This window comes from Guillardia theta, assembly GCF_000315625.1.
Source record: "Guillardia theta CCMP2712 unplaced genomic scaffold GUITHscaffold_52, whole genome shotgun sequence".
NCBI lineage: Eukaryota > Cryptophyceae > Pyrenomonadales > Geminigeraceae > Guillardia > Guillardia theta.
The window spans coordinates 211,646-228,461 of NW_005434622.1; the positions used below are offsets into that span (position 1 = coordinate 211,646).

The window sequence follows — 16,816 nt, forward strand, 5'->3', positions numbered from 1 at the left end:
CGAGGTATGACTGAGAACCGGGACAAGGAGGAGGAGGAGGAGGAGGAGGAGGAGGAGGAGGAGGAGAAGAAGAAGAAGAAGAGGGAGGAGGGAACAGAGATTCCTAGGAGGAGGGAGAAGAACTAGTCACAAGAAGGCAGGGAGGAGGCTGGGGAGGCCAGGAAACTAGAAGGGGAAAGAGGTTTCAGCATAGTCGATGCGGTTATAGCGAGAGGGAAAAGTTTGTGGACGAGCACAAAACCTGAGGCAGCAATTTACGAGGGTACATCAAAGAAGCTCGCTGGCACGAATTCTAGAGGTAGTTTGTCAACAGCAACAGACCTGGTCGACGTTGAGAGTCACGTCTGGTGGTTTGGAAGTTGGAGGCTAGTACCCCTAGTTGGAGGCTAGTACCCCTTTTCTTTCCTTCGATAGTCACGGGAAGAGAAAGAGGAATCTCCAGCAGAAGCAGCATGCGCTGATCTTCCTCCTCCCTCACGGTTTTCTCCCTTGTCAGGCTCCTTCGAACTACCGGATAGCCTCCGATGAGAATTTTGTGAAGATTTGAGGTACTATGCGTGGCGTTGCTCACAAGGCGTCGCCTCTGACCATGGCAGCGCGTCGACGTTTAGCTGCCTGCCGTCGTTGGTGTCTTCTCCTCCTTGCCATGGGTTGCGGGGCTTCGAAGGCGGATGTAGGGAGGCGGGTCTGAGATTGAGCTCGTTCTTACCCCTTGACAGCATGCGCACCATCCTGAAGCGGACACGCTTCCTGCAGAAGCTCAGAGGTTCGATCCCACAACGCAGTGCTCCTACACCGAGGACGAGCTCCTTGCTTGCCACAAGGCAGGGTACACGGTACAGGGGAAGCTGGAGGTGAGGAGAGGCGGAAGGCAACGGGTAGGAGTGGGGACCTGACAGTGCTGCTGGTTTTCAGAGACGAGACAGCTTTTCGGAGGTGTATGAGGGGTTTCATGACACGACTGGCCGTGTGGTCGCTCTGGTTTGTCACTTTCTTCTCCCATTCCTTCCCTCTCCCTTCTGGTCCCCCTCCCCCTCCCTCGCTCTTCCTCCCCCTCCCTCGCTCTTCCTCCCCCTCCCTCGCTCTTCCTTCCCATCCCTCGCTCTTCCTTCCCCTCCCTCGCTCTTCCTTCCCCTCTCTCCCGACCCCTTCGTCTCCCTCCCTCTCCTTGTTCTCCCATAACGATGCGATGGGCAGCGCTGCGTTCCCTGCGTTCAGTACGACAAGAGCAAGATCATGAATGACCTGCGCGAGCTTCTGGTCCTCAGGCATCCAACTATGCCTCTGGTCAGTTCATGCGATGTAGTCTGCTCCTGCTCCTGCTCCTGCTCCTGCTCCTGCTCCTGCTCCTGCTCCTGCTCCTGCTCCTGCTCCTGCTCCTGCTCCTGCTCCTGCTCCTGCTCCTGCTCCTGCTCCTGCTCCTGCTCCTGCTCCTGCTCCTGCTCCTGCTCCTGCTCCTGCTCCTACTCCTGCTCCTCTCCTGATCCTTAACGCCCCTCCCTCACAGATCTGGGATGTTTGGGATACGGAGGATTCAGTGTTCTACGCGCAGGACGTAGGTAGGTGGAGCGAAGGGTCGGGTTGCCATTGCGGGACTGAAAACCTTGCAGCCGGTGCCGAAATCCTCGAAGTTGTTTCTCAGTGGGAGGAGTTCACGGAGAAAGACTCAGCCATCCTCGTTCAGCAGGTGAGAAGTCGCTGAGAGCGTGCGGATGCGATCGCGTGATGGTTTCTGCTGCAGATCCTGGAGGGGATCAACTACCTACACGTGCATGGGATAGTACATCAGGACTTGCGGCCTCGGAACATTCGATGCGGTAAGAGGAGGGAAATGGATGGAGGGGGGAAGAGGAAGGTAGGAAGGAAGGGAAGAAGAGCGAGTGAGAGGGAGAGGAGAGAAGAGAGCAGGAGAGAGGAAGAAAGGGAGAGGAGGGATGTGGAGGATTTGGAGATAGGGAGGCGAATGGGTCTCTAACGGGCAGGAGTGGACGGAGGACGCTGCGAGTGTGTTTCCTGACTTGCTGCCAGACGGGAAGAAAGTTTTCATCACGGAGACTGGAATGCAAACCATCAAGGTGGTGACATGAAGATCGTCTTCATACCGAACTGACTCCCCTCCCTTCCCTCCCTGCTCGACAGGATGGCCGCCTATCCTATCGCTACCTGGTTAAGACGAAGATTCCCCCGATACACGTTCCTCCTGAAGTAGTCCTTGCCCTTGGTATGCCTCGATGGGATTGTGACGCGATTGCGCAGGTAGCAAAAGACGTCCTGGTGGATCGCAGCCAAGACTCCAAATCCTTCACGAGCAAGGTGATTACATTCTTGTTCCTTGCTCGTCGCCCCTCCCCCTTCTCGTCGTCTGCCTCCTCCTCCTCCTCCTCCTTCTGCTCCTGCTCCTGCTCCTGCTCCTCCCCCTCTCTTCCTCCTCCTCGCTTGGTAGCCATCTTGCATGCATCATTCTCGTGTCTCTGCCTCGTCCTTTCTCCTTCCTCCCTCTTCTTTTCCTGATCCCTGGCTCCTCCGCCGATGCTGCAGGGTGACATATGGAGTGTGGGAGTTATTCTCTATACTCTGCTGTGTGGAAATCCACCGATGTGGTCAGAAAACTCTGTCGTGCTCCTACAGGTTTGCTCCTCTCTTCCTCCCGATTCCCGTTGCTCATCACAGTCACCCTGCCACCCCATCCTCACTTCATCCTTCCAGTTCTCTACCACCTCCTTGTCCTCCACTACCTTCTCCGCCTCTTCCTCTTCCTCCTCGATCCTCATATCTTCCTCCTCCTCCACTACCTCCTCCCCTCCTCTCTCTCCCCCCGTTGACGTCCCTTCTCAGAGGATCTCGAAGGCTGAGTACGATCTCACCAACAACCTCTGGAGCAAGATCTCATCCAAGTCCAAGGTGAGGGAGGCGACAGGCCAACCATGTCCGACTCGCTCGACGCCGCTGACTATGCATGCAGACGTTTCTGCAGCAGATGTTAACGGTGGCTTCTCCCCTGCCTCCTCGTCCTCGTCCTCGTCCTTGTCCTTGTCCTTGTCCTCCTCCTTGTCCTTGTCCTTGTCCTTGTCCTTGTCCTTGTCCTTGTCCTTGTCCTTGTCCTCCTCGTCCTCCTTGTCCTCCTAGTCCTCCTCCTGATGATGATCTTGGCTGCTCTGCAGGAGGACCCGGAGAAGAGGCCTTCAGCTGTTGATTGCATCTCTGTAAGACTTGCACTCTTCCTCTCCTCCTGCTCTGCTGTCGTCCCTCCCTCCCCCTCTCCCTCCTCTCCTCATCATCATGACCTCCTGGCTCTTCCCTTCCCCTCCCTTCCCCTCGCCTTCCCCTCTTGTATTTCTATCATCATTTCTCCATTGCCCTCCCGACCTTCTGCTCGCTCTCCGGCTTGTGTCCTCTGACTCCTCCCCTCTGCAGCACAACTGGATTCAGTGCCGCGATGACCTGTACCGGACACGCTTGCTGGTGCCTCTTCCTAACGATGTCTTGCAGACCCACCGTTCCGCTCCACATCAGCCTGACCCTCACTGACTTCATTGCTCAGCAGAAGGGACGTCGGGTAAGGGAGGCGCGGATGCGCTAGCCCATGGCCTGACCTCTCTGGTTCCATCAGGCCATGGCGAAGATTGCTGCTGTAAACAAGCTTTTCTCAGCCAACAAGGTGCCGGTGAGTTTTGAGCTCGGAATAAACATGCGAGGCGGACTGAGACGCGACCTGCAGCAGGTTAACGCAACCAAGATAGAAGGTGAAGTGTGTGTGGTTGCTACATGTCATGCCGTAAAAACGTCCGCAGAAGTCGACGACGACGTTCAAGAGTTTGTGAACGGGGACGACGTTGCTGCTCAATGAGCTAGCCCTTCTTGTAAATATGTAATCTTGATTAAACACTCAGTGCATTGGATCGTCGAAAACACACACAAGCCGGGCAATGTAGCACACAGCACAGCTAGAGAGAAGGGCTCGCGCAGCTTTTAACATCTTTCAGCAAAAAACGAGATGAAGGAGAATCGAAAATAAACAAAGAAGCAGATTTGGCGAGATCCTCCCGATGTTGTCGCTGAACATTTCCTATGGCCACAGCAGATTAACCAGCAAAGTTCGGACTGGACCTTGTGAGCACAGAAGAGAAGAAAAAGAGAGCAGGAACGAAGCAATGCGGAGAAGAGGGAGTGAGGGGGGGCGAGAGAGGGAGGGCAAGCTGTTGGTGAGCTGAAGAGTAGCTCGACAGGTGGTTGGAGACGTTGGAATCGGTGAAAAGAAACAAGTTGACCAGCTCATGTCGGCGCACATGGTCAGGAAGAACAAGAAAGAAATGATATGACGAGGACCAAGATCGTGGGAGCACAACAGCGCACTTCGAAATCCGTTGCAGCAAGGAGCAAAGGAGCTCAAACCTAGGCAAGGGGCAGGTAGACGAGACCACTGCAACCTGACCCTCAGCCCTCCACTCAGATCGCCTTCACTTGCGGAGCAAGGAACCCTTTGAAGACGTGCCCGAGCGCAATAAACTGCACGTGTATGTGCCTTTCGTGGATCTTGCCCTTGGCGGCAGGGCGGTAATGCAGCTGAAAGAAGAGCGAGTCGCTGATGGTGCACTCGGGACAAGACATGGTGAAGGTGACGATGGTCAGAGGGTTCGCCAGGGCGAGGTTGATGGCGCTGGAGAAGATCCAGGAGCCGGTCTTTGAACCCAGCAGGCCATCCACCGTCATACCCATACACTTGTCAACCTGCATGTTGAACATGTTGGCCGTCTCCTCCTCGATCTCGATGATGCCGAAGGGCCGCACTCCAGAAAGGTTCATCATCCCGATAGGAATGTCGTCCTCCACAGTAACCCCACACCTCTCTTTCAGAGCAGCGAGGATGTAATGTCGTTCCAGAGGCATGTGGAAAACTTGTAACGGGCGGCACTATAGCAGCACTTGTGCCTGTATCGCAGCTTCCCCCTGGATGGCCAGTTCTTATCGAGAGTTTCCAGCTTCGCGAGAAGATCTCTTCCCTCTCCCGCTTGCTTGCAACGTGCCTTCTTCCTCCCTCGAACCTGTCTTCCCCGCCCTCCACACTTTGCCCCTTGCAACCGTTGAGAGCACCACCTCCTTCCTCCTTCAACTCCCCACTCGCTGATCCTCCTTCCCTGCAACTTTGCCCACTGCCAGTTCACAAGCGAATCTGCACTACTGGCCCGTTAGTACCAGATCTCTCTTTTTTTACTTTTTTTTGTCCTTTTTTCGACTTTTTTCCTCCTTCTGCCCTTCCTCGCTGGCGGCAGCTCGTGGGCTCAAACGTTGCACTCTGGCGTCGCTTCCCGGTCGCGATGACGGCTGCTTATCCGCGTGATTTTAAATCGAAAATGAGTGTTTTCGATATTTACAATATGATAGATCGTTTTTCTAGAACCTTCCACTGTAGTACCCATCTTCTCTATGGACCCCCTCTCAACTTCACCTCCTTGACTTCGAATGAACGGGTGATCAAGAGCTTTGAATGTATGGTAGGGGTTACTACCCACCCTATCAATTTTAAACTAGCCTTATCCTTTAAATGCCTTCAGGTCTCAAATGTCCGTGAGATCCACCCTCCATTCTCCACCCCTCATGTTCCCTATGAGTACCCCCTAAATCACCCCTTCTCTTTAGCTACTACCCCCTTTATTAAAGAGTGCAAAATGACCCACTGACGATGCAGTGAACCCGTCTGTTGACCGATAACCACCCCCTCCAGTTCCCTTTGAATTACGCACCCGTTGCCTCTCTATGCCCCCATGCCAGTCATCAACTAATCCCACTACCCCTACCCCGTTATATCCACAAAATCTCTGGTACCCGTGGTACTATGCGACTTCTCGGCTTCTTGCTCCGGCGGCCTTACAGGTTTCTGACCGCATCCTTATTACTCTGACCCCACCCTACTTTTGTCCTCTAAAGGACCCCTACTTCCCTCCAAGGCTATTCATCGCCCCTTCGAGATAACGGTCATAACGTCAGGACGCCAAAGAGCTTTCAAACCGATTTGAATTCGAATTCGAATTTTGTTCTCCATTTTCAAATGCTAAAAAATCACTAATCAGCAGGGGTATATAGGGGCTGGCGACAACTGTCTCTAACAGCCCAGGGCATCAGCCTGCCCGGTTAGCTCAGTCGGCAGAGCGCAAGGCTCTTAACCTTGTGGTCGTGGGTTCGAGCCCCACATCGGGCGATACTCTTTTTGATTCTGGACATCGTGTGTATACCCCTTCCTGAAGCTGTCAATTTCGGACATGGAAGGGGTGGGGGTCATCACCCCCCACCATTTTAGAAGCAAAATCAAATGTTACCGGTGTTTTTCATTTTGCTTTTCTGGATTAGGGGTGGTGGGGGTCATGACCCCCTGCTGTATTATGATAATGCTTCTCAACCCCCCTATTGTGGACAGAGCGGTTTGCGGCAATCATGGCGAGGAGAGAGGAAAGAGGGAGAGGAGGAAGGAAGCAGAGCGGGAAGAGGGAGGCAGAGCGGGAAGAGAGGCAGAGCGGGAAGAGGGAGGCAGAGCGGGAAGAGGGAGGCAGACAGAGAAAGACAGAGGGAGGCAAGCCTTAGCGGACACTGTATTGATGATGAGGATACTGGAGAAGGACAGAGAGACCTAGCAATTGTAGAGGAACGAGGCGGCGGGCTGGCGGGCGGGCGGGAGGCAGGGAAATACATATTGCTGCTGGCTGCTGCTGGCTTCTGCTGGCTGCTGCTGGCTGCTGCTGCTGCTTACATGTCTCCCACTTTCATGAAGTCAATCATCCCTGAGACTCGAAAAAATGCACTTGCGGGATCCAATATGTGAGCTCGATGGAGCACTGAGAAGAAAGTGCTGTAAACTTGCCCTCCCTCCGTTCCTCTGCCCAGCGTGTGCTCCTCCGTTTCCCCTTCCAGCTCCTTCGCTTCACAGACTTCACCTGACTTCACGGGACAGGTCATCATGATCTGAAGGATTTATCACTCGCTACGATCGGCCTTCCGTCTTGTGGCAACATCATTCTGTACAGAAAGCTTTTGATATGGGGGCCGCAAGCTCGATTGAAAACTCAGAGGTAAGATGCTTGCTCCACCTCCATCTCCATCTCCATCTCCTTCTCCATCTCCTTCTCCTTCTCCTGCTGCTACTTTTGCTCTTGCTCCTACTTCTGCTGCTGCTGCTGCTGCTGCTTCGGCCCTTGCTCAAGTTTCTTACACCAGGAAGGCATCCTGGTCGAGTCATTCCGCTGTCATGAATGCGATTACAAGTGGAATCAAAAGGTAACCCCACACCCTTTCCACCTCCCCACCAGTGCAAACAAGCTCAGTCAGTCCTCCATTGCCCTCCTTCTCTTCTCTTCCTCTCCCTATCGAAGTCGCTCAGTCCTCGACGACGCTGTGTGTACAACTCCCTGATGGGCGGTGCTGGCAGGCAGACCTCGATCACGAGTGCCCGTCATGGTTGGCATGCTTGTTCTCTATCCTCCCCTATCCCTCTCACCCTTGCATTACTCGCAGTGGAGGAGACTTTGTAGAGCGGATCAGCGTCGGACTGATGCAGAATCGTCCAAGGCATCTTCGAGTCAACGAGGAGGCTATAGAGCAGGCAGTGGCTGCTGCTGTGGCTGCAGGGGAAGGAGAGGATAGACTAACAGTGCAAGAGCTGATGTTGAACATAGCACAGGTTGCTCCATGCGCAGGACAGCCACGTGTCGCCTAACAGTTGTCCTCGGCAGTTCGGGTTGAGCGCCGACGACGGAACGAGGAGCGAAATTCAGTCGGAAGACCCCGAGCTGAGGGAGGCAATCGAGCGATCAATCGCCGAGACTGAAGGAAACCTTCGACTTCCTCCTCCTGCCTCCCAGTGAGAGCTTTGTCCTCCCCTTTGCCTCAGAACTCTGACAGGAATGGTAGGAAAGCCATGGCTACCTTAAAGACCAAGAAGTATGCGGGTGAGACGTTCCATCGGCAGGAGGCGACATGCGCAGTCTGCAGGTGGACGTGAGCTGTCGGGTGATGGAGGGTCTGACGCTGAGGGGCTAGCGAGGACTACAAGTATGGGGAAGAGCTTCTTTTCATGCCGTGTGAGCACGTGTTCCACAAGGTGACGCCTGCTGAGGGAAGGAGGATAATTAGGAGGAGGAGAATGGAGGGGTGACAGTAGTAGAAGCAGGAGCAGGAGCAGGAGCAGGAGCAGGAGCAGGAGCAGGAGCAGGAGCAACAGGAAGAGTTTGTATCATCCTGACTATCTTATGTCTCGCTCGTTCCAGGCTTGTTTGCTCCCCTGGCTCAAATCGACCAACTCCTGCCCGGTCTGCCGCATGACGCTCGAGGTCCGTGAACGCCTTGCGGAGGAGGATGCTGAGAGCTGATTGATCCAGACGGACGATGAGAAGTATGAGGAGACGCGAGTGAGGATGAGCAAGACGGGAAATAAGTGAGTCCCGTTTTCTCCCCCCTCCCTCCCTCCCTCCCTCCCTCCCTCCCTCCCTCCCTCCTCAAAAATCCCTTCCTTCATACTTTCTCCCTTCTCTTCATTCCTTCCCATCCAGTTGTCCTTGACTCGTCAACGAGCCTCCTTTCTCTCCCCATTCCAATCTCCATTCCTCTTCTCATCGCTTCCTGTCTGCTCAGGTTACAAAAGACTCAGCCTCCACCACATGGTTGGCTCTACTTCACCATTCCTCCTTGGGCTCATTTCTGGCAGGCAACCCTCCTCCCGATGCCCCCCCTGGTGCACCGCAGGCGGTCGAGCCCCCTGCTCCTCCCCCGAGCGGCTTTTCCCGTGCAAGCAGCTCCCGCGATACAGCAGTGAGGAGGATACCGAGCACGCCAGCCCCTCGCCACGTTCCCTCAGTCTCTCCTGCTCCTGCTCCTCCTCTCAGCGTCTCTCCTTCTACCACAGCTGCCGCTGCCGCTGCTTCTGCTTCCCCGAGCAGGCAGTCAACGATCGAGCGGCTCATGGCTCGGGAGGTTCCGCGACTTGTCTCTTCGCCTGCTCCCCGGCTGTCAGGACGCAATGAGACGCAGAGCTTTTCGAGCTCGAGAGTTGTGGCTCAGAGAAGAGCGGGGGGACGCTTGCAAGGTGAGAGGAAGGAGGGAGGGACTGCGGCAGATTGGAATGGAGAGCAGGAAAGGAATAGGAGAGGCAAGGGAGAGAAACGGATGGGGAGAAGGACGAGGAAGAGGAAGGAAAAGGGGAGGAAGGAGTTGAGGAGGGGAGGGAAGGGGGAAGGGGAGGGAAGAAGAGGGAGGGAAGAAGAGGGAGGAGAAGGGAGGAGCAACTGAGGGATATGCAGGAGAGCACGAGGCAATGAAAAGAAGTTTCAGCCGAGGAAGCTCGTCGGGAAGCAACGGGAGGATGGAGAAACAGCGATAATCGTGACCGCAGTTCATTCGCAGCCTAAAAATGTACAGGGCATTGTAGGATAATGAAACAGGTGGAAGAGGACAGGGAAAGGGAGGAGGAAGAGGGGAGGAGGAGGAGGAGACGGATTCCCCTCCTCAGGTGCACAGAGCGTTACGCCATGACACATAGCGAGAGTGACCGGAGTCGGTCTTGAGCTCGGCATATTCCCGGAGGATGAGTTGGAGCTCGCACACGTACCACTTGGCAGACAAGAAGCGGAGGTTGAGCAGGACGTCTCTGTAGCCAGCAGTCGCGCTGGCGTCGTACCTGCGGTCAAGTCGGTTCTTGACGCGCACTAGCTCGACGTCCTCGTCCTCGAAGATGACGCGGAGGCAGGACGTCAGGTCTGCGACCGAGTCGAAGATGATGGACTGGCGGACGATGTCGAGGATCTTCGAGACATCGCTCGAGTAGATGCGCACGATCTTCTCAATCGCTCGCTCCCTCTTCTTCAGCGACGCCCACTTCACGCACGTCACCTCCCGCCCGTCCGTCGACATCAGCCGGAGGTACTTGGGACACTCGCTGCACACGATGCAGGGAAGGAGGCCCGCCCCCTTCGAGGCCCACAGCAGCGTCTTCTCCCGGAGGAGGGGGTCGACGACACTTGATCCAGCGTACAGGCGGTCCAGACAAGTCTCGGGCATGAGGCGGCAGATATGGGAGGGAGGCTGATACTGAACTGCGTCCCTGGTACAGCCGTTCTGGACATGCCGCACCAACCTGTCGAGATCGAGCAGCGCTTGCTTTTGCGTGGCCATGATCTGACTCCACAGCTCCCTGTACCTGTCCTTGTCGTCTCTCACGAGCTGCTTCGCAGTTGCGACGATGATGCTCCTGCTGATGAAGACAGAGATCGCAATGCTCAGGCAGGGGATGCTGATCACGAAGTACCACACGGAGGAAGAGTATGGCCCATCGTACGGGGAGTGGAGCAGCACAAGGGCCGAGGCCATCGAGAAGGTCCCGATGGTGATGAAGAAGGACTGCACGTGCTCCTTGCTGAGGCCCGCGAGGAAGAGAAAGGCGAGGCTGTACTGCAGGGCAGATGACAAGGCATGCCAGTGCGTCCAACTTCCTTTCTCGCACATCTGAGTTTCACCTCCACACGTCCACACCCACACGGCGATGGCTGCGTCAGACAGCGCACACCACATGACGACAAAGCTCAACAGGCTCCTCCCGCACCTCTCTAGGCCGATCGCCCCGCTCAGCCCCGTCAGTCCGGTGAAGACAGCGACCATGAGGTTGGTGACGAGCTGCATCTTCTGCGGGAAGTGCGGCCTCCTGCTCTGCATCTCGAGCTTGCCCCGCTCCTCCGTCGTCGGGTAGCGGCCATGGAAGAAGGTGCTTGTTGAAGAGATGGTGAGGTAGCTGGAGGACCCAACGAGCGTCCACGACTGCGAGTCTGCGTCGAAAGCCTCGAAGGTGAAACGGACGGGGTCGAAGCTCAGGTCCTCCATGGAGGTGTTGAAGAACCAGCCATTCCAAGGAACGGGGGAAGGAAGAGAGATCTCGATGGAGGAGCCATGGCGCTCCAATGAGCGCAGCGGCAGCGGCACCACTCGGTCCTTGAGGAGGAGTCCTACGGAGTGCACGTTGCTGGACAGGGGGCACATCTCGTTCCTGAGCTCAAGGGCAGTGAAGCGAAACCTCGAGCTCAGCCTCACTGCATCGCTCTGGAGGAAGACCAAGTCGTTTTGGAAGTAGTAAGTCAAGATGGAGGACATGAAGGCAAAGAAAATCCTAAAGGGCAGCCTGGTGAGCGCAGCCGTCATCGGCTGTGAGGAGTAGAAGAGCGAGGAGTAGCTCGCTGACTCTGTCGCTCGCTTCAGCTCCAGTCCAGAGATCAGGTCGCCTTTCTTGATGGAGCAGCTTCGCTGAAAGATCCAAGAGTCCCTGCAGTCGCAGTCGACATTGAAGCCGTCGTCGGAGAATGCCGAGTCGGAATTAGAGGAGGCTGACGATTCGGTATGGACCAGTTGCTCACAGTGCCAGCAATGCTGCTCACGCACAACCATATCGCGGTGATCGCTCTTATCCCTTTCCTGACACATCAAGAGAATTCTTTTGTTTGTCTCATGTAAGGAACATTCGTGGAGGTTCTATTTGTTCGCCTGCAATGTACACATCAGCCCTATACCCGCTGCACTCCAGGGAACCCCAACACATCACAAAATGAAATTGGGTGAAAGTGAGTGAGAAAAATGATTCTTGATACAGTGCCACACCAACTACCTACGTTTCAGTCCCACCACCCACATCCTTAACAGAGAAATGTCTGACTGAACCCTTATCTTTCAAAGGATTTCTCTCTCCAAAGTTTCCTTATATATAAAAAGATAGAAAAACATCAAAAAACACCAACACATGGAGGAACAAATTCACAGCATCGAGAAAATCCCACATCCTTCAAAACTCCCACACACCTCCACAAAACCTCTGGCATTCTCTCTGTAATGAGTTCAGGACTAAATCTCCTTCTCAAGAATGAACTTCGCATGCTTCCTTCATCCTTCTTCCTTCTTCTTCGTTTCTCACCACAATCCCCTCCCTTCACTCCCTTCATTGTCCTCGCCCTTCTCCCCCGCTCCTCCTCCTTCCCCACATTCTTCTTGCATGCAATAATAGCTGGCATGGTCTCTGACCCCCATGTGTTTGCATCCCGTTTGAGCTGTTTCCTATGACCAACGCCGTATCCGATTGGTACCAATACTATGGGATTCCTAGGACTCCAGTACCCCCTCTTCCGACGAATTGTAGGACGACTTTGTCCAGAACCCCTGGGTCCCTGGCAGTCAATTTGAAGGTGGGTAGTCACCAAGAAACTTCTGTACCACCGGTACTTTTCAAGTATATTACCCCGGTTTTGGACCTCGGGTTGTTGTGCAGTGCTAAATTTGGGTGGGGGGTGGGGGGTCATGGGTGGATAGTGTCTATCTGACGATTTTTCAAAATATTGTTGTTAGACTTCCGAAAAAGAACCTTTTCGAGATCATACAGAACACTCCGTTTTGTTTCGTTAGTGAACTCATGCGATATTGAAGCGTTTCAAAATAGACCGGGGTACCTAGTCTTGTCTTCAATACACCCCCATTTAGATCATGAAAGTACCCCCTCCGAAGTCCATGCTTTGTGCAAAGAATTGCGAAAAACTCAAAATTGTGATATATGGGTGGGGTGGTTCAGAATTCGCCAAGTCACTGGAAAAAATTGTCTGGTTGTCTGCATATTTCTAAAGTTATTCTTTAATTTGAACACCATAGTAACTATTTGATGGTATGATTTCAAAGGTGCCACCACTGCGGCCTCCACGGCCTCGCAACAGCTGTTTACTCCATCAGCAGTCCATGGTCTTCAAAAGTACCCCTACTTTTCACACAATCAGAGGGGGTACTCATGAGTACCACGAAGGTTTTTTAGAGCAAGGGGTGGAACAGTACCGTAGTACCGGTATGAAACAGGTATACTGGACGGGTGCATCGCAGGGGGCGCAAAAAAGATAAGACGGTTCGATGCGGACAGGGTCTTGTAGTTGACTCGGTCACAGCCGAGCATGAAATCTAGTGTCCTCGTACTGATTTTTAACTTAACTTTGAGTAAAGAAAGTGACTTCATGAAACTTGCCGGGGGCGAACTTTCGAACTCGGAACCGCGCGTACGGGCGGTAACGGTTTGCCTTCCGTGCTACAGGTGACCGTCAGGCGTACAGTCTTTAACAGTGAAACAGTACCCAGTAGTGATTCAATGGCCGTTTTCCGGATGGAATTGCATAGCATAAATACCGATAGAAATGAAACAGATATGGAAGTCTGTGCTCATTACTGTGCACACCATCACTCGGTACAAAGTTGCATTTCGTTCAATCAATGTCAAATGCGTACGCTGTAGATGCATAGTCATAGGGAGAGGTCCTTCATACCAATTTGCAGACCCTCTGACGAGATTGGATTCTTCATGTCCCAGCCGAAAGAATTAGCCTGTCGTGCTCGTACCAACCAACCTGCATGTATGTATTTTCCATGTTGTCATGGTTTCTTCTTCATAATCGATGCTACTCTTTGATGATCTTTCTTCTCAAGTTTCTTTTAAAAATTTCTTTCTTCTGAATTCAATCAGGTGTTTTCACTTCTCATGGCGATGATTGGAGCACGCTTCCTGTTGTAAACGGTGTTTCTACAAACTCCAGAGGACCCCTGTTCTCAAGGTTCGAGTTCTCGTACGATGTCAGAACGCAGTCAAGCATCATCTTTCGCTCATCACAATCATTGCAGAAGGAATGTCGCTCAATCTTGTTTAATCGTCGCTGCTATCCCGCCCCATCTGCATGTTTTGGAATTTTCGTACAAGCGCACCAGACATTTTTGTCGGGCTTAGTACCCTACCCTCTCTCACCCCTCAATTCTCCTTTGGTTTGGTGGGTGTCTTGTAGAGTACAATTCTTTGCAAGGGGGTGGGTACCTCTATGGTTAGAGACCGGGTAGTTGACCAGTGGAGGGGTAAAGGGTATCGACTACCCACCCTTTGACGCGCTCAAAGATGGGACAAACTGTACCTTTGACCTGTTGCGGGGGGTAGGGGAAAAAAGGAAGACAGTCAAAAGGTAGGGTAGGTGAGTTTAGTACCCATGATTTTCCTTGAAATTGTGGGGTGATTGAGTACTACCGGTACTACGAGAGGTGCAGCGGTAGGTGGGTGGTGTGATCACAGACTCATCATCATTGGGCGGTGCAAACTGCAGGGGGGTCACGTGGGTGTGTCACTAGCACCATTTTGGTGGGGGTGGTACCGAAAAGGGTGGGGTGGTGATAATTTTTTGAGTCTGGGGTCATTTCCGAAGTACCGGTATAATTTTGAACCAGAAGCGAAGGCAGGGGTGGGGTGAGCAGCAAGAGAATCGTGATCATGAGAGGAGTATGTTTATAGTTATTTCACCAAGTGATTTACATATAGTATGAGACATACGTTCAGATTGCATACAAAGGAAACCAAATCAATGAAAGGGAGGGGTACAGGTTGACGCAGGTGTGGAATGAGATCGAAGGGTGGGGTAGGACTTTTACGATTGGCCAAGGGGGGGTGGGGCTATCATAGCGAACGATCACAGCAAACGTGAGAGGAAACAAAGGAGGAGGTAGAGGAAGAGGAAGAGGAAGAGGAAAGAAGAGGAAGAGGAAAGAAGAGAAAGAGAAGCAGGAAGAGGAACAGAGGGAAGGACAAAGCACGCAGGAGCGAGGACAAGAAGAATAACCAGGACAAAGGAGTCGTCCAGATCAGTATAAGTGAGTAGTTGGATCTGAAGAACAAAGAACAGTTGCATTTGCATTTGCCTGTGAGGTAGGAACAATAGGAAAAACGAGGGGAATCAGGTCGACAATTCTTTGAGCTTAAACGAAACGGGTAGAAAGCAATCGTGCATCTCTCCCAGAGGTGGAAAGCTTGCGAGACAGCATAGCAGATACGCTCGTCGGAACTTCGTCAAGGCCCTTCGTCTGAGATCTGGAGGGTCCATGCGATCTGGAGTAACACGGAGTTGTTCTTCTCCGTAGCATCAAGAGGATCGTTGCAGGTGAAAGAGACCGGAGAAGTCACTGTTGTGAGGGGCTGATGCTCTGACGATCAATCAAGCTGAAGATGAGCCGCCAAGATTTTGGTGCGAACAATGAACAGCCTACATTGGCAGACGCTGCTTCGAGGGGGATGCAGGAACTCAGGATATCGTCGGAGGCATCGGGGGATTCGGTCTCGGTGAAAGCTTCTCCGCCACCGCATGCCGCTACCATTCGCGGCAGTGCGATGACGAGAAAGTTAGAAAGACTGCGCAATGCCGAGCAACAGCTCCCCGGGGAGGGGGTCAAGAGCTGGCCGCTCTTGCAGCAGCACACGGAGACAAAGAGCTGTGGACATGGAACGTGTGCGCTGGTCGGGTATTGCCTACGGCAGACTCCGAAGAAAACTTTTGCAGCTCAAACTGAAACGAAAGTGAAAGCAGTGGAGGCCCAGGACCTGCCAGGAGCTGCGTCGCTGACCTATCCCATTCGGAATGTCCACCATGTGGACCCGCACGTTCTGAAAGCTGCAAGAGAATGCACGGAGGCCACGCAGAGGAGCCCCCATGCTAACCCCGCTCGCAGGATCGAGTCGATCAGCATCAAGGACCTGGTAATTGACAGAACTCCGAGTGAGGCTCGGAGGTTTTACCTTCGTCGTCGTTATTTTGGGAAGCTGGACAAGAAGACGCTGACGAAACGAGTTCACTCGGAAGGAGGGATGCTGATGGAATGCATAGAGGCAGCGAGGAAGAGGATGAAACGCGACGAGGCTGGGCAGGCCAACCCCTGAGGAGCAGGTGTTGTTGGATAACAAGTTGTTAGGTGTAGTGCAACTTGCATAAATGTGTCTTGACTTATGGTAACAAAGAAGAAGAGTTTGAAGAACACAAGTGCGAGCTCCTGGTTATCTCCGAAATCCTCGCATCGCTGAGCTGCAAGCCAGGATTCCACCTAGGACGGTCAGGGAAGCGAAGGCCGCAGCCAAGATGCGATCTTGAACGCTGGCACGTCTGAGAGCTTCGTGGTAGGGGATGCGGGTGAAAGTGACCTGCCGTAAGACTTGAATGGGAGGAAGAGGAAGAAAGGAGGAGGTGAAAGAGAGAAGCTGATAGTACAAGTGGGCCAGCGAAGACGGAGAGGCGGTACATGCAGAAGAAAGTTGGAGGATGACGAGAGGGAGGAAGTTGATACCATGGTGTAGAGCGGAATCCACTTTCCCGGAAAGATATCTTCAAGCAACCAATCTACCTTCTATTCATCATTGTCAGCTTCACCTCACGAGCATCAGGAAAGGGGGCAGGGGAGGGGGGGAGGGGAGGAGGGCAGGGGAGTGATGGGGGAAGGGGAGGTGAAGAGGGGAAAGGATGAGAGTGCAGGAGCATGCTTGAGTAGATTCGCTCGCCTTCTTCATGATGAACAACTTTGAGTTGGTCTTGCTCTGCATCTCCTTGTGGTTTTGAATAGAAGCTTGCACCTGCCCCCAGGTGTGAGAGGTGGGAGAGCAGCAGGATGGCAGGATGGCAGGAGGATGGCAGGAGGAGAGGAGGACAGGTATGGAGGAGGAGAGGAGGAGCAAGGGAGTGAGGGATCGAGCAGGTTGAGGACGATGGCGAGGCCGGAGAGGGATGGAGCAAGTTCTAGGGCAGGAGTACCAGCCCCCTGCGAGAAGGAACGAGCTCCTTGGACAGGTCAGCGAAGGTAGCGAGGAAGTCCCCCCCTCGCTCCTCGAGCAGCTCATCCTGCGACACGTGGTGAGATGGGAAGAAGAGATGGAAGAAAGAGAGAGGAGAGATCATATGCAAGAAAAGAAAACGAATGAGCAGAGGGAGAGGAGTGAAGAGAGGGGTGCAGGTAGAGTGAGGAAGAGGAG

The 16,816-nt window shown here is 53.6% G+C and overlaps 5 protein-coding genes and 1 non-coding gene across 6 annotated transcripts in view; 3 read left to right on the forward strand and 3 right to left on the reverse strand.

Moving 5' to 3' along the window:
- Positions 1-553: 553 nt before the first annotated feature.
- GUITHDRAFT_164105 (hypothetical protein) lies at positions 554-3,847 on the forward strand (the record flags this gene model as incomplete). The annotated part of the gene is made up of 17 exons (XM_005829423.1): positions 554-685; positions 720-854; positions 916-981; positions 1,198-1,287; positions 1,508-1,559; positions 1,611-1,687; positions 1,742-1,817; positions 2,029-2,075; positions 2,140-2,313; positions 2,539-2,628; positions 2,836-2,901; positions 2,963-2,986; positions 3,162-3,203; positions 3,415-3,443; positions 3,490-3,556; positions 3,611-3,664; positions 3,722-3,847. The coding sequence occupies 17 exons, from the start codon at positions 554-556 to the stop codon at positions 3,845-3,847; spliced, it is 1,347 nt and encodes a 448-aa protein (XP_005829480.1).
- A 599-nt stretch (positions 3,848-4,446) lies between these two features.
- GUITHDRAFT_111474 (hypothetical protein) lies at positions 4,447-4,887 on the reverse strand (the record flags this gene model as incomplete). Its single annotated transcript, XM_005829424.1, has 1 exon — positions 4,447-4,887. The coding sequence occupies one exon, from the start codon at positions 4,885-4,887 to the stop codon at positions 4,447-4,449; it is 441 nt and encodes a 146-aa protein (XP_005829481.1).
- Positions 4,888-6,123: 1,236 nt separating this feature from the next.
- Positions 6,124-6,196, forward strand: GUITHDRAFT_t66. Its single transcript has one exon. It is a non-coding gene; the product is annotated as a tRNA-Lys (tRNA).
- An 832-nt stretch (positions 6,197-7,028) lies between these two features.
- Positions 7,029-8,426, forward strand: GUITHDRAFT_111475 (hypothetical protein; the record flags this gene model as incomplete). Its single annotated transcript, XM_005829425.1, has 9 exons — positions 7,029-7,061; positions 7,207-7,266; positions 7,418-7,446; positions 7,504-7,669; positions 7,722-7,849; positions 7,900-7,986; positions 8,029-8,089; positions 8,256-8,318; positions 8,367-8,426. 9 exons carry the CDS (start codon positions 7,029-7,031, stop codon positions 8,424-8,426), a joined length of 687 nt encoding a protein of 228 aa, XP_005829482.1.
- Positions 8,427-9,489: 1,063 nt separating this feature from the next.
- Positions 9,490-11,415, reverse strand: GUITHDRAFT_111476 (hypothetical protein; the record flags this gene model as incomplete). The annotated part of the gene is made up of 1 exon (XM_005829426.1): positions 9,490-11,415. The coding sequence occupies one exon, from the start codon at positions 11,413-11,415 to the stop codon at positions 9,490-9,492; it is 1,926 nt and encodes a 641-aa protein (XP_005829483.1).
- A 3,094-nt stretch (positions 11,416-14,509) lies between these two features.
- The window catches only part of GUITHDRAFT_164107 (hypothetical protein), a gene marked incomplete at its 5' end in the record, with an annotated part of 5,445 nt that continues 3,138 nt past the window's right edge, over positions 14,510-16,816 (reverse strand). Inside the window, 4 exons of the mRNA XM_005829427.1 lie at positions 14,510-15,994; positions 16,138-16,197; positions 16,349-16,420; positions 16,599-16,686. Of these exons, the coding sequence (XP_005829484.1) occupies positions 16,354-16,420; positions 16,599-16,686 (155 nt within the window). The 3' untranslated portion in view covers positions 14,510-15,994; positions 16,138-16,197; positions 16,349-16,353. The remainder of the gene's footprint in view (positions 15,995-16,137; positions 16,198-16,348; positions 16,421-16,598; positions 16,687-16,816) is intronic.